At 39.1% G+C, this 22140-nt stretch overlaps 1 protein-coding gene across 2 annotated transcripts; it reads left to right on the top strand.

Moving 5' to 3' along the window:
- Window positions 1–49: 49 nt before the first annotated feature.
- On the top strand, window positions 50–22072 carry pip5k1ba (phosphatidylinositol-4-phosphate 5-kinase, type I, beta a). 2 transcript variants are annotated; one of them, XM_080304486.1, is made up of 14 exons: window positions 50–160; window positions 4585–4801; window positions 6750–6880; window positions 7624–7741; window positions 7857–8009; window positions 8767–9063; window positions 12685–12869; window positions 13189–13269; window positions 14465–14513; window positions 14605–14689; window positions 14771–14905; window positions 14988–15078; window positions 15648–15744; window positions 19595–22072. In XM_080304486.1, exons 2-14 carry the CDS (start codon window positions 4730–4732, stop codon window positions 19595–19597), a joined length of 1497 nt encoding a protein of 498 aa, XP_080160612.1. In that variant the 5' UTR covers window positions 50–160; window positions 4585–4729; the 3' UTR covers window positions 19598–22072. The 2 variants fall into 2 exon arrangements, with proteins under 2 accessions (XP_080160612.1, XP_080160611.1); XM_080304485.1 differs by lacking the exon at window positions 50–160 and adding an exon at window positions 4361–4457.
- The last annotated feature ends 68 nt before the right edge of the window (window positions 22073–22140 follow it).

The following is a 22140-nucleotide window of genomic DNA, read 5'->3' as shown; positions in this document are numbered from 1 at the left end:
GGAGAGAGGAAGTGGTGAGGATGCTCTACAGTCGCTGCAGCACTTGGCTCCTCATTTCACCACAGTCAGCCTAAGAGCTGATATCACACAGTATTTCTCTGTCACTGCCTTTTCCCAGACACGCATTGGCCAGTTTCTTCACAGCACCATGCCGATCAAGGTGAGTGAGAATCTCTTCTTTTTTCCGCCTCTCCACTTTGTGTTAAGGGGGGCAAGCGGTCAACTTTTCCATCTTAATCTGTGCCATCTTAGCTGTGAATGTGTCATTGTTTTAGCATGTGTGGGCCATTCGTGTGCCTCTTTAGAGGGAAGATATGCTGGCGATGGTATCACAAGAGGAAATCAGCTCCACTTCCTTTTCGTCAGAGAAAAATAAAATGTGCCATAGCCAGCTGGCGAGGAGTTGCCATCATTTGCATGCATGCAAAACAGCTGCCGTGTGTGTGCTGTGTGAGGAGGGTTCAGGTTTAAACATTCACATGAACTGACTGAGTTAAATATAGGCCTTCAGTGAAAGCACCCAGCTAAAAGTAGACATCAATTCAGAGGTCTTTTATAAAAAGCAGTGTAAAGGACCGGCGTTGAGTTCCTGTTCGAAATGACAGAGTTGTAAAGAAGTGATCACTCAGATGTGTGTGAGTTTGGAGGATGTTAGCAATACTGCTGACGTTTGTTGCATCATAATGAAATGTGTTTCTAGTCTAGACTATATTGAGATGAGGGCCTGTGGGCTCCACTCAGGGTGGAATGTTTAATATTTTAATATAACTTTTATGGACAATATATGACAATACCAAAAGATCCATCTGTGCATGTTCAAGCAAGAATGTCATACTTAGTTATACAGTATAGTGTCAGAAAGTGCTTTATAACCCAGTACATGGTATATAAATGAAGGACATAACAGCAGCACAACGTTTCAAGAAAGGAAAGAAACAACACTAAAATGTGAGATAGAATATTCCAGCTCAGAAGTAACAAATGCATCATCAGCATCAACAGTAGTAAGTTAGTGTAAAGTAGCTTGACTTATGCTAAATAATATTGTAATTTACAAAATGAGCCTCAAATTCCATAAAAAAAGAGACTGGAAACATGCTTATATTAATGGATCTTCTTTATATAAGGAGAGAAGTCGCCATCTTTGACTGTTAGAAAAAGAATCAGGTTTAAGACGTGATCACATTAGCTTTGCCTTTCAGTTGCCTTAACCCTTTAGAGCCGATCGGAGCGGGCACGCTCTGTTTTGCGTAACTATTTTTAAATCCCGGTAGCACTGCAACCATGTAAGCTAGTGCAAAAAATTTTTTTGCATATGAAACCGGAGGAGTTGTACTTACATCTTATGCCATCAGCTTGTCCTAGGTCACGGTTTCCTTCCACATAAAGCTTTGCAAAAACTGCATAAAAAGCGCTTGCAGGAACAAAAACGTAATATTCCAGAAACACGCTTTGCCGATCCGATCAGCTGTTCATAACACTTCCTACGTTGGAATAGACGTCAGCGCGAACTTTTGCATTTCCGCCATTACCTGCCCGAAACTGGAAGTGACGTCATTTTCGTGGAAATGTAGTCTTTTTTACCATCAGGGCCTCAGGGCCTATACTGGTCTTTTTAAAAGTTATCTTTGACTTTATGACTTTCTGTGTCGTTTCTGGGATGCTTAGGACTCATATTGCACTGCTGGAAATAGTTTATTTAGATGCAGATGCTGCTTTTTTGCAAATTCGTTTTTCCTGCAGTGTATAAAAATTGGTGTATTTCAAAAATAAAACTATGAAGACACTCAAAATAAATTTCCTGTGGTGGGAAACTATTTTGTGCAACTTTTTTGTATTTACAGTTTTGAGGGATAAGCCTCTTAAATTTCTCTAACTAGAAATATATGTTAAAAAAGCAAAAACGATTTTCAATTTTTTTGTAGTTTATTGCACTTTTTTGCAATTTATGTAATTACTATGCACTTAATGAATACATATTATTAAAATCTAGGCTATAATGGTTGTATTGATGTATAGCAACTTGAAATGCTCCCAGAAATGGCTCCACAGCAGGTAAAAATATAATATAAGCTCTGGCGGACTTGGTTTTATGGTAGGTCTTAAAGGGTTAAGGAACATTCAGCTTTTATATACAGTAAATGCATCACTATTGGCCCCTTTTAAGCCATCCAGGCATGAATATAGAGATAACTCCTAAATTTAAATAAATACTTTTTTTGATGGACTGAATTGTCTTAACACTCCTTCAGTGGCTGTTTGGGTTGGCGATGACTTCCTGTACCAAAGCTGAGGAATTCAAATATCTTGGGCTCTCAATTGGCTCAATTTTGGCTCTCCCTTAGATATAGAGTTAGTAGCTGGGTCATTTCTGACAAGCTAAGAGTGGAGCAACTAATCCTCCACATCGAAAAGAGCCAGCTCATTTGGTTCAGGTATCTGACTAGCATGACTCCTAGGTGAGGGGTTTTATGTCTTATCGGGAGCAAACCCAGTTGAGTTTGCATTGCATTACTAGCTTGGCCAAGCCTCAATGTCCCCTCTGAAGAGTTGGAGTAAAGTTGGAGTCAATATGTAAAGTGTTGCAAAGCCAAACCAAAAATAATCTACCAAAGAGTTTATGTCCATACAATTAACCTCATTCACTGATCTGATCCACTAGGTCAGTTTTTAATAATCTTTAGCAAGGTTTTTATATCCATTCAGCTTCTAATTTAAACATGCAAAGGAGAGCTGCAGGTGAGATCCTTGAAAAAACAAGTTTTGCCGTCACGACCCCCTGAAAAGACAGTTGCATTCTCTTAGAGACAGACCGCGAAACCACATCCTGAAACAGTGCTTAAATTAGACAGGGGCTTGTCTGCCAGGATAGAGTTTTCAAATTTGCTCATTAAACAAGATGATGTTACTAGAAGAAAAGTAACTTGTGTTTCCTAATGTTGGTTAAAATGCTGGTGCAGTTGCAAACTGAATCACAGAATACCTCCAGCTGATGCCTTTATGTACACACGTAAGTCAACTGTGTTAGTGTTAGTGCATCTGCCCATTTTCTGGCACAAATATAATGCAGCTGTAACCTATATGGACTTGTTGCCAGGTTTCCAGATTATAGATTTTGCTGATTAAAGGTGTATAATTTATTTGTTACACTTACGTAATGCTTGAATCTCCAATACTGCTTATGTGCAGATAAATTTTTTCAATTGTTTCCATATTTGTTTGTTTGAAGTTTAAGTGGTTGTGTATGTTTTGAATGCACATTTGCATGAAAATACGAGGTACTGAATATGTTGTAATTTAATTATAAACCTTCCTGGAGTTTCATCCATGATAAAGAATGATATAAATATGTGGTTATGGGGAATTGCTGAAGTTAATTTTCACAGTTTTAAAACTGCATATATTTTCACGAGGTTGAAAGTAACACCTCACAATACAGCCCTCAACTTTCCACATCATAGTCCTACAGTTATTTTCAGCATCTAAAATTAGAACTTATGCAGAGTACAAGAAGGGAGTTTTTTCAGGATATTTGAAAGAACGGCAGGGTTCAATATATCCAGTGGCACAATGGCTTAGGGCCAGAAAAAAAGTATGCAGGCAAATTGGTTGGACTTCTGTTCAAGCCAAAGAAGGTCACCTGTGAATTGTTTCACATTAAAATACCAATACATGTCCTTTATCACGCCACCTGTTTGGATAGTTTGAAACAGTCTTTTTAGTTATTCAAATCCACCAGTGGTTTGTTGTACTCGGTTATAGCGCAACTAAATTAAACAGAAAGCAAAGTGAAATCTGTCTGTGTTAAAAGAAGCTTTTAGATCTTTAGATTTTGCACAGATGTCTATGCTGCAAGCTGACAGCAACCACCCAGTCTCTTTTTAGCAGCAACACCACAGAAGGCAGTTCAGGTGAGTTTAAAGTGGGGTACATGATTTACTCTATTATATTTACTACAAAGCTTCAGATTTATGAAATTAAATTAGCAAATATATTTGGTGGTATATGAGGGGAAGGGAAAACTTAATTTTAAAGTTTCTTACACTGGTAATTACACATGGGTGCAGGCTGTATTATAGAGTATCCCCTCTTGCCTTTTCACATTAATTACCCTTAGCTGGGGTTGTCTGTATTTTTTGTAATTTCAGGAGAATTACATTGGAAATAAACCATAATCTAAAGCCCATGCAATTGAAATGAACAGATCTTGGTATATGGCTTCATTTCGCTAATCACTGTGTCCTTTTTTGGAAGCTGATGATCACATAATCAGGAAAACACTGTGCACTGTTATAACACGGGGGGATTGAACATGTAATAGTTCCCAATCCTTCTTAATTGGGATCAAGCGTTGTTGTGAAGTATTCTGGAGTTAAAAGACTAACACATTCACCAAAAGGTCCTCAGAGTCCAGAAGTACCCCAGACAGAAAGATTATTGAAAGCCCAGGATATACTGTAAGTCACAGGAACAACTAGACAAGACTGATTGGGAAGCTTTTCACTAGCGTGTGTGCGCTTTGCATTGACATTCATGCAAATGCAACACATTGTGTAACTCCTTTTTTCTTTACATCATCCACAGGAGCAGCCTACCTGGAAAATGCACTTTCTGTAAATTGTTTTGTTTGTGCATTTACCACTGAGGGGAAAAAAGGAACTCGGGCAGAATCAAAGTTGGAGGAAGGACAGCCGAGCTTCCCTCTAGTCCAGTTCTCTCTGTCCAAAAGATGTCAGCATCCCCTGCCAGCACCCTAGGAAGGGGAACCAAAACCTCTAAAGCGTCAAAGGATCATAAAAAGGTGAGTGGATCATTTCAAGCAAGCAATGGAAAAATCTTCAGGTAGGAACAAAATTACTCCCACCCAAGTCATTGCTGATGTCAAAACAGAAAATATCTGCGGTCAAACAGAACACTGAAACCAAAGGTTGTTTTTTTTATTTGAGAGTCTAAATGTGAAACTTATTATTTTCTTTCCTGAGCTATTTATTTTAATTATTGACTACACCATGATCTTGGGAAAAATAATTAGTAGCTTAAAGGGGTAATAAAAATCCAAAAAGTCATACAGAAAGTCATGTGCAATATTACTTTAAGTCAAATGAAGTGCAATAACGTGACTGCAGCTACTCTTTCATCAGCTGTGTTATGTAACAGAGCTGCTCTGTGAGGTAGGGAACAAGTGGTGGGAAAATGGTGTGATTAGGCTGATCGGCTTCACACTCTGGCTCGCAGGAAAAAGCTCTAAATAAGTTCTAAAGTAAAATGTCTGCTTTTCTTTTAATTGGAAAAATTAATTTACAGGTATTAAGGCTTCGTTTAGTATTTGAGGTTGTCCTGAAGTGCCGGGAGCCTGTTCCAGACTTGCAATATAATCAAAGCAGTTTATTTTAAATGATTTGTTTATTTTAATTATTTTCTGATATAAATGAAGACAATTGTTTTAGTCACACTATATCGTTACATTTGGTCCACAATGAAATGCTGTGACTTACTGTAACACACTATGGCGTTTAACTGTGCCCATAATACAGCCTCACAGAGCACCAGGTGTCACTTTGAAAAAAATCCAGAATGAGCCCCTGTTAAAAACAACAGACATATTTTGTATCTGTTTGGTATCTTTGTATCCATACACAGAATCTTACCAAAACAAAAACAAAAAGAAATGCTGACCATTAAAATCTGTAGGGATGATTATAATTTTGCATTTAGCACAATTTTATCATTGAAGACTGTACTTTATCACAGGCAGTATAAAAGATGGCCATAACACCCATGGCATCACCCATTGTTTTAGGTTTCTGCAGTTTTGAAGCCCCAGTGTTAGAATTTTAGGCCATATGTTTTGTTTTTCAGTATTAAGTGACTATAAGTGACAATGGGAATGCTAACTTTTGGAGTACCAATTGTATTCTCATTGGCTAATCACTTGTTAGCTACATCCATGTTTTATGCTCTCTATGCATGCAACACACAGATACACATGCAGGCTAATAACAGGGATACGTAACAGAGTAACAAAATACTGGAATGTTTCTTATCAAAATTAAAGCAATAGATTCTTGGAAAGTTCAAAGAGGAGATAATAACAGTGAGCTCCATGTTAGCAGAGGAGAGGCCTAGCTACCTGAATCGGGAGATCTGTCAGGGAGATCAGAGAATAAAAATAACTCCCTCATAAAGGACAAAATATTTTTTGTGGTACCAGGTGATAAATCTGTCTTTTATTGCTGTAAACTTGTACATTTTGAGAAGAGAGCCAACCTGAAGTGATCACTAGAGAAACTACAGTTTCTGGTTCTTCAGTGTTAGCTAAATTTTATAGTTTGCTGTTTGTGTTTCACATGCTTCCTACATCAAAAAGCTTCAGCTTACTATCTTCTTTGTATATTAACACGATATCTAAAAATGATATAAATAAGACCATTAATCTAGCTAATGCTGTCCTCACTGTGAGGCAACTGTAAGCACAGTTTTACTTTGAATTAAATGCTAACATGCTCATAGTTACAAAACAAACTAAAGGAGCCATTATTGGTGATGTCAGCATGCTAACAAATACTGGAGATTAAAATTCCTACTGAGAGAAGCTTGCCAATGCTATAGCTAATCCAGTGTTGAGGTATTTTTGCACCGGACCAAAGTGTTGAACAACGATAAACTATGTTACAAAGAAAGCAAGAAAATGTGCAACTAAGTGCCACAAAAAAAATTCCTAATTCTAGGATGTCTAATTTGTTTGTTAGCCTACACCAGCTGCACTCAAAGGCGCCATCCAGCTGGGCATCGGTTATGCTGTGGGAAACCTCAGCTCGAAACCAGACAGAGATGTTCTCATGCAGGACTTTTCTGTGGTGGAGAGCGTCTTCCTGCCAAGGTACACTCACATTTGCACTGCAATCCTTTCAGAGAATGACCAATGCACATGCACAGGGATTTCCCCCCCATATATCTAGGATGTTTTCTATGCATGTTAGGTTTACTCTGAAATGTCAGGGAGTTTAATTTTATCACTACCTACCAAGGAACTGAATGCATTTTTGGGAGATTTGAGTAAGCTTTAAATCCCAGATTGGCCTCATTACATAGCACATCAAGTCACAATCCAAGTACTAAGCCTAAACCCCAAAATGAACCAAAACTATGTAAGTCAGCTAAGTGTGACAAGTGTGGGAGAAAGTGACGATGTCACTCTCTCCCAGCCTACAAAAAAAATAAGTTGACTACATATTACCAACGAAAGAAAGAAATGCAAATTATTATTATGAGAAATCTTACTCTAAGTTATTTAAACAAACACAGTGGCAGCCAACCTGTATTGCTGTTAAGAAAAGAGGGAAGTTACCTTTAGAAGTGTGCAAATAATCACTTGTGGGTTGACAGAAACCACATGTTTCAGCAACCCCATTATTTCTCAGTAGGCATTTTGCACTTGGTCACTAGAGGAAGATAATACTGCAGCTGTTTCTTTCCAGTAGTTCATTTCATGGATATCAGCTATCAGTAATTTTCAATAGTTACACCTGTGCATTTCTAACCATGACCTGTTACATGCTCATGTCACAGTGCTCCTAAAAGTTGCAAATAGCTAGACTAATGAATATTTTGTATGTGTTCCAGTGAGGGTAGCAACCTGACCCCGGCACATCACTTCCCAGATTTCCGTCTGAAAACATACGCCCCACTGGCTTTTCGCTACTTCAGAGAGCTCTTTGGCATCAAACCGGACGACTATCTGGTGAGGGTGGAGACCCAAATTCACATTCTGGCTCACGACAATGTGGTGTAAATTTCCCCTGAGTTGATTGCAAAACATTGTTCGGCTTAAACTGTTGCCTCACTTTGAATTTCAGTACTCCATATGCAATGAGCCGCTGATAGAGCTGTCCAACCCCGGTGCTAGCAGTTCCTGGTTTTACCTCACCAGCGATGATGAGTTCATCATCAAGACAGTGCAGCCTAAAGAGGCAGAGTTCCTGCAGAAGCTGCTTCCTGGTTACTACATGGTGAGCTACTAAATAAACAAGTCTTAGCACATTTGCATTAAAGCCATACAGCAACATATGTTTGCATTACTCAAAGCAAGGTAAAGGGCGGGAGGGGGGGGGGGGGGGGGTTATTCTGGCCACACATGAAGTATTGTGTAAGTGCAACATACAGTTCCATACTACTAGTAATTACTTAAGTTTTAACAGTTCGCTCAAGCTGCTTTATATGCTAATGAAAAACACTCAACATTATTAGCGAGAACCCCACCTATTAAAATTAATTGGTGAAAGTGGTGAGAAAGAACACCTATTTGACAGGAAGAAACACCCAGCACAACCAAGTTCAGGGAGGTGCAGGAGTTAACAGATGGTCAGGATCACACAATCCATCCCTAATTATAATCTTTATTAGAAAAGAAGATTTCTGTCGGCTGAACCTAAAATGGAACTGCTGTGCACATGCATCAGCACATGGACATGACTAGCTAAAATGTTACTTTTGGGGAAAGGGAACTGATTACTATATCACCTTTTAATATGCCACTGATATAATCTACAGTTCCCAAAATGACCTGTTTACATGTGTATGTTCACATTTCTTCTCCGACCACTTATTTTGGACTAATTCCTATTTGAAAGTTGCAGTTTCAGTCTTTCTCTTCTTAAATTGACTTAAAATGGACAATAAAATGATTCATTTGGACCAATATTATCAGGGACATTTACTCCTTCTCTGTTTATCACTTAAAAAAACCCATCATCTTTGTTATTGTAGAATCTCAATCAGAACCCGAGGACGTTACTGCCCAAGTTCTACGGCCTCTACTGCATCCAGTGTGGAGGCATCACCGTTCGAGTGGTGGTCATGAACAATGTGCTGCCGCGAGCCATGAAGATGCACTACAAGTACGACCTGAAGGGATCCTCGTACAAACGCCGTGCCTCACGCAAAGAGCGTTCCAAGCCCTCACCCACATTCAAAGACCTGGACTTCCAGGACATGCACGAGGGCCTGGTCTTTGACCCGGACACATATAGTGCCTTGATGAAAACCTTGCAGAGGGACTGTCGGGTATGTTTACATGAGGATGTTACATCCATTAGCAACTATGTGTTGCATTCAATAGATAAATATTGAATGGAACACCTTTAAGATGTGCATTTTTACTTGTCGGATATATCAACCGCTAACATTTTTAAAGATCACAAGTCAAAAATGTACTTTTTTCATGATACTTGAAACAACATAGTCTAACAACTTAATTAAAAAAAAGATTGCCTTAAGAGGGTTGCTAGCTCATCATTTGGGGACCATTAAAACCGTAACCTTTGTGTTGTCCTCGGGCAAAAAATGGTCCCTAGGTGAATGGCAAACAAGTATATGGGAATCCCGAGGACACCAAATCCAGCTAAACTACCATTTTTATGTTGTAAGCCACATCCACTAAACTGCTGGCTAGTGAAGTAGATTTAGTGTTTAGTCTAGCATGCCTTCAGCAATACATTCTCATCCTGAGGGCTCACATAATGCGGGGTTATCCGATGCTGCTTGCATCTCACTTTTATGAACATCGTGTGTGTCAGGATGGCAAAGTTGGGAGCTGAGTTGTAATGCTCCCATTTTAGAGACATTGGAAGTTTTTTAGTCAGGAGGCTATGCTTAACAGTCCGTTTATACCTTTTTATTTTGCTTTGTTTTTTGCACACTCGCTAATTCATTTTCTTTTGACGCGTTTTTTTTTTTCTTAATTGTAGGAGTGTCCTGCTGTTTAGGCATGGCAGCAGGTTATTGTCTGTTGTAGGCGCTGCACTTTGCGGTTGTGCATTGTCGCAAGGGTATAACATCAAAGTTATGTGGGCTACAACTGCTGGTGTCTTTGCTCTTTTTAATCAAGTGAAACTGAGTCATTAAAAGCAGCCATTGTTTGTGTTTCTCGCGCCCTCTTTAATCTTTAATCTTTTTGTTTTTGCTTCTCACTCGTCCTCCCCTGTTGTTCACAATAACTTTTGAACTAATCATCATCCTACCTACATTTATCGCCCTTTTAACCTCACTGTTCACTGTCCAGTCAGACCTCTCATGTCATCAGTTGCAGATATTTTAACTGTTCCCAGAATTAGATCTAAGGGTGCCCAAGGTGCTTTCAGGTATTTGGAAAAACCTTTTTATGTACACATGCCTGCATTCAGTATGTTTTTGTTATTGGTTTTTGTTCTAATTTGTCTTGCTTTATTATAGTTTGCTGTTTTCACTGAGTTTGGCATTGTAAACCTACACTGGTTTTCATGTTCTCCTGTGCTGAGCACATTGAGTTTGCTTGTGATGAAATGTGCCATATAAATGAAATTGCCATTGCCATCATCATAGGGCGATGCACTGCTGGAGTTTCATGGGATTGCACAAACATGGGACCATAAATCCTACAATAGGCACTTAAAGGTGCTTGGTTGGGTTAATTACAACCACTTGGTTTGAGTTAGGATGATATCAGTGTTTGATTTACATTGCATGTACCTTGCTTGCAGCTCAGACATGCTAATAACTTTGACACAGTAAGAACATCCTGTTTTCATACATGAGCTTTTGACAGTGTTCAGAGATTCTGGTCGGTTGACCTTTTCCACATGTTGTGCAACAATAAGAGATGGTTTGTCTGACATGCTCAGAACTGATTTAGGCGATATGACACAAGACACCTGATGCTCACTAGCTGTGAATTATCTCGCGGGTTTAATAGGATCTTCCACAAAGCTTGTTCTTAAGAATTTGGAAGGTAAGTGTTGCCCAAATTTCGAATGCTTAGCTATACTCTCTAAAAGGAAAGGTCCCAGAAAATCCCAGTTATTCCAGAGCTCCAAACTAAATGGTCATGAGGATAAAACTTTTATCAGAAAAACATCACTCACTTGGTTTTTATGCCAAAATAAACCCAAAATCCAGAGTTTATATTCAGCCAATGATAACTGCGCAATTCCCCTACTTTGATAACATCACACAGGCCAGCACCTGGAACTGTGTCCCTGTTTGTTATTCCCTGAGCTGTTTTGATGACTGCATTAGTGCATGCCTGTTGTTTCATTAGCGAGAAACAATAGTGGTCACTTGATGAAGGATTAGCGTGCAGCAGAGCGAAACACCTGACTAATGGTCAGGCGGAGCAGCTGGACGCTAAAGCGCAAACTGGATGTAATACGCTCATACTGGGCTGCTGTATACGACCTCAGTTAGTGCATTAGGTAACGCAGCACATTTTAAGGCCCTCTTTATTTACAAGAGGTACTTCGTGACATAAGTGCTTGGTCAGAGGGATTGAGGCTTATGCTTTACTGTATTTTTGCTTATAGATCCAGGGTTGATCTCTGGGAGTGGGACTTCCTTCAAAGTAAAACTTTTTATTCATTTATTTTTATAAAGAAAATTGAACTGTAGGTGATTTTTGTTTTATTTTATTACTCAAATTATTATATTGTTAAAACCACTGAGTAAAAAATGTGGACATATATCAAAAAGGTGATATAATAAACAAAATAATGACAGGAAATTCTCTATTGCCTTTGTTTGGTGATCTGAAACATTTAAGTGTGACAAACATATAGAAAAAATAGGAAATCAGAAAGGTGATTGCAGCTGATTGCTTGACAGATAAGCAAGCATTCGTGCAGCTCTGTGGGGTTCATGTCCGTATCAAGTAGCTTTCTTTAGCAGGCATGTCATTTGTAACCTCCACGTGGCTAACCTGTTAGCTCATAAATGCCAATAATGGAAGGGTTTAGGTATGAGGTCTAAGTAGGGAACAAATTAAAGTATTGACCTCTTTCTTTTTGGTAGATTAAACGTCAGAGGATCACCAGATCATTCTGAGGGATAAATAAATGTTTATTTGCTCAGACAAAATCTCATTAACAGTTGGCAAAATTTCCTGTTCAGCTCAGCTGTGGGATTCAAATGAAATATCTCTTTATTTGGGAATATAGAGAGATACTAGGCCTATGTAAGCAACTAGAAGCCTCGGACACACATAACCACAAAATGTCTAATACCGCAGGCTCTGTTCTGTAGGCTCGATTGACCCTTTTAGTGGTTCGTGTCTGTATTTCGTTACACGAGTTGCCTAAACAATGACTGATGTGAACTTTACCTCATTTTAATGTTTTGATGATTTGATTTCAGCATGCCATAGCCACCATTACTTCATTCATTTTCCTCTACTGAAAATACAACACTAATTCAGATTTATTTAAATGAAGAGTAATGGATTATTTTAATCCCACAGCTGTTCTGTTAGCTTTGTTTATTTTTATAATGTAAATCTTTCATGGCCTACCGCATTCAAGGTCCACCAGAAGGTCTGTAGTGTGCAGGTCACACTGTGACATGCTTTTTGATGCTCTAAAGGTGGGCATTTCAGAATGGGAGTTTCTTTTAAACAATGCCACTGAAGTAGTTGCAGGTTGTTTGTTTGGCCAGAACCTTATAGTGTCCCTGTAAATCAGTGGGCTCTGGGGAACTTAGTGTCATGGTTTCAGACCTGATAGCCACTAGCATGTGTAGTATTTAAACAGTTAAAAGAATGGAAGGTTAAAAAATTTTAGCGCTGACAAACTAATTATTAAACATTAAAGAAAAATTTTTAATTTTCAAAGGGGGTTCTTAAAATTTGATTCCCTGAGTTCAGTTTTGGTCTCTTATCAGGTCCTGGAAAGCTTTAAGATCATGGACTACAGTCTCCTGCTGGGGATTCACGTTCTGGATAGGAAGCCGCTGAGCAGAGGAAGCAGATGTGACAGCAGGAGAGGACAGAAAGTCCTCTACTCCACCGCCCTCGAGTCCATCCAGGGGAATGTCAAGGACCCAGAACCAGTGGCAGATGATGACACGTAAGTGGACACTTTGGACTAAGCAGCACATATGATAGAGGAAACCTTTTTTAACATCTCACATCACAAGTTATTTTTATCTTAAAATAAGTATTACCATATACTTTATACATACTAGTTTGCACACAGTCAAATCTAATAAGAACGGTTTGCTTCATACTAAAACGCCTGTTTTTAGGTCTTGTTTCCCTTATTTTTCTAGTGGCTTTTTTTTAAAACCCCACTGCTCGCTGATCTGGTCAAAAATGTAGAAAAGCTGGACATTCAAAAGCATAATTTCATTTAAAAAACTGTAAAATTATCATAATTTTTTTTCCAGATTGGGTGGAATTCCTGCCAAACATAAAGACGAGAGTCTGCTCATCTTTTTAGGAATTATCGACATTCTTCAGTCTTACAGGTGAGCTCACAGCATTAACATGCACAAAAATAACATGCAGAAGACAAACTGTCTCATCATCCTTACTCAGCTGCACCTGGATCAACCATCCCCATGCAGCATTACAGAAACATTTGTAGACTTTTTTTTTTCAAATTCATTAAAATAGGCAAAGACATGCGACTCTTTTTTTGTTTGTGACTCTTGTTTCCTTGGCATTATTATTAGTTTATATTTTATGATTCTCAGGTTTTCATCCTGTTTTCCTGCTTCAGAAACATTTAAATTAGTTTAAACACTCATTACTGGCTCAGTAAACACAGGCTATATTATTTGTTATTTATTATTTAAACTTGGAAAATCTACCAAAATGGGATCTGTCCCCATCTCTCATGGCAAGATTGACACAGTCATGGCTGTGAGGCACGGCTGCAGCTCAGGCTCAACTTGGCTGAGGTGGCCTTCCAAGTCCAAAACCCACAACTAAATTAAAGAGATGCATTGCAGCAAAGCCATCAGAAGCATAGAAGGCATGTAAAAGCTGGATTTGCAACAAAAATGGATGAACGAATGCCAACAGCTGTGACAGTAAATTGTGTTGAAAAGATATAATTTCAGGTAATACCACTTTGTACCACAAGATGGTGCAGTCAGGACAACCGTTATTCAACCAGGCAAGTCCTTAATAAAAGCACATTCTTATTTATAACTGCAGCCCCTAGAACAGGGGTGTCGAACTCCAGGCCTCGAGGGCCGGTGTCCTGCAGGTTTTAGATATCACCCTGGGTCAACACACCTCAATCAAATGATTAGTTCATTGACTCTGGAGAACTTCAAGACATGTTGAGGAGGTAGTTTAGCCATTTAATTAATTGTTGGATCAAGGACACGTCTAAAACCTGCAGGACACCGGCCCTCAAGGCCTGGAGTTCGACACCTGTCCCCTAGGGGAAATAGAGGTATTTAAAAGGAAATCTAAAAAGCTAAACAGCTCACGTTTATGTGAACATATACGGTTAACCACTGCCCCCTGGTGGTGAAAAGCAAGAACAAAAAAACAAAAATTTCAAGGCTGTGCAGCACAACCTTGCTAACCACAGTGGCTACCTCCATTTTATTATATACAGTCTATGGTCGAGAGCAAGCATAAATATTTACACAAGTAAAAATGTTACATAATGAACTCATTTGATTTTCAATTTTTAATCATTTTCAGGTTCGTTAAGAAGGTGGAACACTCCTGGAAGGCTCTTGTACATGACGGGGTCTGTAATACTTCTTACTTCTCCTTAACTCCAGGCTGTTTTATCCCTTATGTATGCAGCTGCTCACACGTGTGCCCTGTTTTCATTTCAGGACACAGTGTCAGTGCACAGGCCCAGTTTTTATGCAGACAGATTTCTGAAATTCATGGGCACGACTGTTTTCAAGAAGAGCCATCGTAAGTCATGCTAACCTGCCACCATTCTGTTTCCTGCATAAACGCAGCTTTTGTTTTAAATTCTTTCTCTGTGTGTTTAAGCTTTAAGGGGAGCATCTTCAAAGAGGAAGAAGAACTCTCTTTATGCAAAGTCAGTCTCCCAGGAGATTCTGTCACCGCTGAAGGAGATGAAGGAGGAGAAGAAAGCCCAAAGCATGGACAACCTGGATGGAAACTGTAAGCTGTTTCTTTTGTTTATGTTTGTTTTATTAGAAGCTTTGCTTGACTTGTTCGCTGACGGTGTGTTTGTTTTTAACAGTTTACAGTTCCTCCAAACAGCCGGATCTTCTACCTGAGTCTGCCGTTTCTTTAAAACTGAGCGGAAAAGAGGAAGAAGACTATGAAAACAGGTACTTCACATGTACTGCTTTCAGATCAAAGCCCAGTTTTCAGAAGAGAAGTTGAAAAGTTGATATTTTGATCTGATTCACACTGACACAGACATGAAAGTGTGTAACCATTGAGATTATTTTTGTGGACATTGTTTAACTTGCACATATTTGAAGCCTTGAAATTTGGCCGTTGCCATGTTGTTAGAGCCATAAAGGACCATATTTGGATGACAGGGTGGTGAACTATGTTATCAGGAAGCTGCTCAAAAAGGCTTTAGTGTATGGGGATCAACTTCCTTATGGAGCCAGCAATGAAGTGGCCATTTGAGGAATTGTGTGTTTTTAGGAGTTGCAGTTCATTTTCAGCTCTAAAGTTTGCTTCTTGTGGCTTGTGAGCTGCAGTTTTTTTCCCCTGCCACTGATGAAATGTTCCAAATAACTGTGTTTTTACTGTTTTCTAAAGAGCTAAAGCTACATCTTTCTTTTGATATTCAACAATATATTCTGAGAGGATGCTGAACGATGAATGATGATGTAGACATTAACTCGGCTCATACACAACAGTAAATTGTATTTCTATGTTGCAGTGAAGACCGACGAGCCTCCAGTTCAACGATTGCTCTGGACGATCCACTGCCGTCCCTCAGCAGAAGCCAATCTGACTCTGAACTGGATGTCTACTTGGTAAGCCATGTAATTTCAATTGCAGAGTCTTAATGGGTTCTGTAATGCTATAGCTTATCGTTAGAATACAAGCAACCCAGGCCCAGCACCGAAGACCAGTAAACATTTAACAAGCAATCCAGTCGGAGCCCTGCTGAATGAGGCTCAGACTGGCTCCTGAAAAGAAAGTGAACAAGATTATTTTTCAAGCTGAAGCTTTAACATCCATCTGTGGTTGTACACCCCTCACTCAGTACAGCATCAAACTGAATTATTTAGCTAGAGAACAGATCTCAGGCTACATTCACTTGTCACACAAGGGGGAGGAGGGGAAAAATATTCAGGGAGGTCAAGCTCAGATGTTTCTATGTCCAGAAACGACAGTTTAAATGTTATCAGCCCACTGAATTGTTTGAATAGTTCCATTCGTGTCACCTCATCTGTTTCATTCAGTCTTAGAAACAGAAAGTATACATCTGGTGGTCATGCCAAGAAGTGACTGTAAAATCTCCAATTGCAGATACCGTAGCAATTAAGTTATGCTTTTGGTGCCTAAAATAAACTACCTGCTTAGGTTTATTTTATTTTGGGGTTTACATCCAACCAAACAGCTCATAAAAATCGCTTTGTGCATAAAAGCTCCAAACTTTTCGATATATTCTCACATCCATATGGGGTCACTTGCAACATTGTTTGTTTGGCACACGTCTTTCAAGACATTGCTTTACCAAAGACCATGAAAGATAAAGCCACCAACACCCACAAACCCACCCATATTTTAACCATGCATTTTGAAGCTTTCATACTAGTGTTTTTGGTTGCAACCATGTAGAGCCATTTTGGAGTCAGGTGGTTGGAGCACTACATAATCAAGTGCCAAGTATGGCTGGCAAGCCGATAAACTGTATATTCAGTTCAGTGCAGTGCAATTGAGTTTTATTATATATATTTAAAGCAACAAAGCGCACCAACAGTCACCTAAAGGCGCTTTATTAAACACCAACAAGCAAACAACCCAATTTGATCCAGCACGTGGAGAAAGTGGGAAGCAAAAACTCCATCTGTACTACAAGAAATCTCCAACAGAACCAGGCTCAGGGAGGGGCGGCCACCTGCTGCAACCGGTTGGAGATGAGTGGAGGAAGAGAGGACAAAAGACACTGTGGATGTATACGTCTAAAGCACAGTCTCATATCTCCTCCAAGAGACAGAATAATATAAAACTCATGTAAAACCTTCTTGGATGACCCTTCCTTCACAGGAAGTTCCATTATTTGTCACATAATATCATTTTAAAAAGTATCCAAAAGTTCATATATGTTCTAGAGGTGTGTGCTTTAAACATGAAAGTCTTTGGGGACTTGCTCACTTTTAGAGTCAACCTCTACTGGCCATGTTTGTGAAAAATCCCAATTGACAATGACAATAAATAAATAAATACTAAATACTAAATACTAAATGAGGTGATCTCTGAGTAGACTTTGTAGGATGCCACCTTTTGGCCGTTTAGTGGGCTCATGTTTGAATGGATGCCTGAAACTATAGGCTTCAACTAGGGCTCATTAAGGGGCTCATTAAAACCCATTAAGACTACCTTATAAGACAAAGTCATGACAACAAGATCAACTCTGTTGTTGAGATATTATATTTAGTCCTCATAAAATTACATAAAAGAAGCCATAGTTAGTTGTTCTGCTGTATTTAGGAACACTGTGCACAATGAACTCAGGGGTCACTGGGTATCTCTGCATTTTCAGCCTCACACAGTCTCACCCAGGCGACCCAGCTGGAGCTGATCAGTCGTCAATAAAGTGTAAGCAGCAAATTACACCGATAATACTTTCTTTTAATTTGTACTGATCCTGTGATTGTGGCAAGAAGATGTGGAGGCTCTCATGATGTCATATTTTAGCCCCGATAAAGGCGCTCCATGAACAGAATAGAATCACGTAGTGATTCATGACCATAACAAACTGACCTTTATTCATAAGATGTTACTACCTAATACATGCTAACATTTTCTTGCTCAACACTCACATGCAATTTATCTCATCTTCTTGGAACTCTCTTCTTTGATGGTGATAGCCCTGGGGTCCTGAAGCCCCCTCTGACGTCCACTCTGTGTGACTCAGCTGAGTCCAGTTCCCTCCTCCCTGCCCCTCGGTCCTTGTGTCAGCCTAAGAAACCTTCATGTATTCTTTTTTTTCTACAGCACTTCTCTTACATAACCACAAAATCCTCATTCAGGCTTATATGAAGCCGTTCTTCAGTCTACATTAAGCGGTCCCACTCAGGCTCTGCAGGAAGCCCGCAGACGTCCGAGTTAATCTGATCTCAAAGCCTCTGACATTAAGAGTGGGACTCAGAAACACTGAAAATACTGTAGGTTAAAAAAAAAGGAAATCTAAGCCATGAACCTATCTGTCTCCTCAAGTAAAATTAAGTAAAATAAATGTTTTGGCTTGGGTGGATGAAAAGCATGCGCCCAGCTGTTACCCTTAACCTCCTAAAAAAAAAAAAAAAAAAAAAAAGGCCTGACTTCAAAGACAATGGGTTTTTTACTGTGGGAATGCAGTAAAGACTCTGCACTCAACACATCAGTTCAAGCATGACAGAAATAAATGCAGCCTGACAGCTTCACTTTGATGGACAACCTCATCCTCTGTGGCAAAAATCCTGCTCACTGGAGGGTTGAATAAAATATACTATACAGCCAAAAGTATTCACTCATCCATCCAAATCATTGAATTCAGATGTTCCATTCACTTCCATAACCACATGGTGTAATAAAATTAAGCACCTGACTTCAGACTGCTTCTACAAACACTTGTGAAAGAATGGGTCGCTCTCAGGAGCTCAGTGAATTCCAGCATAGTACTGTGATAGGATATCACCTGTGCAACAAGTCCAGTCAGGAAATTTCCCTCGCTACTAAATACTCCACAATCAACTGTTAGCAAAAGCATTTGGGAATGACAGCAACTCAGCCACAAAGTGGTACGTCAGGTAAGATCACAGAGCGGGTCAGTGGACGCTGAGGTGCATAGTGCACAGGGGTCAACAGTTTTCTGCAGAGTTAATCACCACAGACCTCCAAACGTCATGTGGCCTTCAGATTAGCTTAGGAACACGCCACAGAGAGCTTCATGGAATGGGTGTCAATGGCTGAGCAGCTGCATGCAAGCCTTACATGACCAAGTGTAATGCAAAACGTTGGTATAAAGCACGCCCCCACTGGACACTAGAGCAGTGGAGACTTCTAGTGACAAACTACTTCTCCATCTGGCAATTCAATGGATAAGTCTGGGTTTGGTGGTTGGCAGGAGAACAGTACTTGTCTGACTGCACTGTGCCACGTGTAAAGTTTGGTGGAGGGGGGATTATAATGTGGGGTTGTTTTCCAGAAGTTGGGTTTTACCCCTTTGCTCCAGTGTAAGAAACTTTTAATGCTTCGGCATACTGAGACACTTTGGAAAATTTCATCTCCCAACTTTGTGGGAGCAGTTTGGGGACGCCCCCTTCTTGTTCCAACATGACTGCACACCAGTGCAGGTCCATAAAGACATCGACGGGTGAGTCTGGTGTTGAAAAACTTGACTGGCCTGCACAGAGTCCTGACCTCAACCTGAAGCAAGACCTTTGGGATGAATTAGTACAGAGACTGATTGGGATGTCACCCAAATTCATATCCGTGTGATGGCAGATGAGCAAATACTTTTGGCAATAGAGCGTACATAAGAAAATATAAAAGATGCCAGGATGTTTTTGAAAACTGCTCTTTTTTTTTTTTTTTACTTAACACACCCAAGACTGCACAGATGTGTCTGTTGTCACCTGAAGGCAATTAAAATCTTCTCTTCTTGATTTCTAGTGAGGAGAAACAAGGTTATTGCTCCTTTCCAACCACCTGCACTTGTGAACTTTGAAACACCAACCGCAGTCCAACAACATGAAGGCATCAGGACTTCAGCAAACATGGCACAAACTACAAGAAGTAGCCTGTTCTTCTCATTTTCTCCACTGTGAGCATCACTATGATCCTTGTAGAAGCGTAATGCAGTCACTCGAGAAAAAAAAGTCCCGTGTTTCAATCTCAGAAAAAATCTGCTCTGTTTTTCCAAAATAATGAGATGCCTCCTCCATGAATGTGGGAATGTTCTTCCTGCTTGCGCCGAGTAGGGCTTGTTACTTCTGCTGCCAGTTTTTAATCCATCTGTACTTCCATTGACTCCCAAATCTTCTAACAGCTTTTTACTTTTACTCGCTACACTTTAACCACTTTCTATACTTTACATTTAATAATCATACTTTAGTTTTAAAACATTTGAGGTGTGTTATTATTTCACTGTGCACCTTCCAGACATCATAGCAATATGAATGTATATGTAGGGAATGATAACACATAAAAGACAGTCCCACTGGTGTATCTGTCAACTGATATGCAAGGTGTAGAGTTGAAAGATGCAAATACACACAAAAAAACCCCACACATGCAGGGAAGATGAGTGTGAAGCAAAGACAGAGAAAAGTACAGCTCGTGATGTCATCACATGAAATCAAGACACTGCTGTTAGCATTGCACAAAAATAGCTAGTGAAAAAAGAAATACTTTTTATTTTCGAGTCCAAACTTTTGACTGGTTCTATAAAAAATTAAACTGGACTAATCTAATTCAGGAAAACAGAGCAGTTTTTTTATTACATGTTTTTGGAATTTCTAAGATAAGTATCCAAATTAATAATTCAGAAAAATATTTTTAATTTCAAGAAAAGTTATATAAGAATTATTGCATGTACATCTTGTTCATTTAAAAAAAAATGGCTGCATTTGTTCTTGAAAAAAAGTGCATTAGGCTCTGTTGTTCCTCTTTCTTTTAATGTTAGGTGAAACTCGACTTTCCAAATCAATGGAAACACCTCTACAACTAGCAGATATGTTAATGTGTTAATGTGTATTAGTAGCACTGAACTACTGTGCTGACGTGCAGTAAAACACTACAAAGCTGCTTCTTTGCCTGTTATCGTTTACACTGCTGCTAGTAAATCCTTGTGTTTCTTTGCTGATATTTCTGATTTTCTGTAAATGTTTAAATTTCTCAGTGGCTGGTTCCATGAGGAAGTAAACATCAGCTCATCAGCTTCAGAAATAGATCAGTGCTCGTTTGTCTTGTATTTACGTAGAGCTATGTTCAAAGATCATTCAGGTATGTGTGAAAATCCACATTAGTTGTTCAGTTCAGTTCATTTTTTATTTCAAACATATACATTCACCAACATATCACAACACCAGTGTACAACAACAACAGCTGTTGTACATTCACTCACATTTGCATGAGTAACGCCCTGTTTTAACCCCGAAGAACATTACAAAATTACATGATTAAAAAATGAATAAAAAGACAAATTCATTAGATGAACTGAATTTTCAGACAAACTTCCCATTCATAATGACTACTTTGCAACGTACCACAATAGCTTACTAAAATTAGCACTCACGGAGCTGCTGGCATGGCTCTTACACCTGTTTAAACATACAGAAGATTTTCTGCTACGTAAGACTACGTAAGATTTTCTTCTACGTCATTTCACAAAGGTCAACTTTCATGCTATAATGATGTTTGAACACGTGACAATTTAAAGGAAAGAACTGGACCCTTGCCCTCTGCAGTAAAGCAACACGGTCGGTGTTGTGGTTTCACTCCATTTGTCACGATGCTGTGGCTCTGGGTTATCACCTCTGTCCTCTGATGAAATGTTTCTTTGCTAATAAGAGTTCAAAGAATGATAAAAAGAGTGAACATTTTGTGAAATGTATGACATTGCCTTTCAAACCCAACTGAACACCTACTGTAGAAGATTTTGTGTTTTAGTTTTATCCCCTGTTGATGGACTGGGGCTCTAACGCTTTGTGAACCTAAGTGCTTAAGAAGATAACTGGATGGTGGATCCCTTCCACCAAAGTTTCTGAGACTACCCACCTTTTCTTTTTCTTCTAACATTTCTTAAAATCTAAATCAATACAAGATGATATAATAATAATAATAATAATAATAATAATAATAATGTTGGTAAAACTAGACAAGGTGATATTCTGTTTATAGTGTGTCATACCTCATTACACCCATTTTATCTGCACTGGCGTTTCATAAAACTATATCCTGTTACAAACTGTGTAGTCCTCTGTAGTAAAAAGACACCATAGTGTGTCCCATGTATATACTGTCTTCTTATCTTCCACATGCCTTAAAAACTTTAAAAATCCGTGCTTTAAGATGCTTTGTAGGCCTATAATTGTACTATAGCAATACTTTACACTTGTATCAGGGAAATAAATTATTTCAATATCTTTACTTTGATCTGTGTGTTCGTTTTTTGCTTCAAAATTATGTTGCTTTAATATAAAATAGAGGGGAGTATC

This window comes from Astatotilapia calliptera, chromosome 7, assembly GCF_964374335.1.
Source record: "Astatotilapia calliptera chromosome 7, fAstCal68.1, whole genome shotgun sequence".
NCBI lineage: Eukaryota > Metazoa > Chordata > Actinopteri > Cichliformes > Cichlidae > Astatotilapia > Astatotilapia calliptera.
Note: the sequence above shows the minus strand (reverse complement) of the source record. Positions and strands in the feature narration are given on the sequence as shown.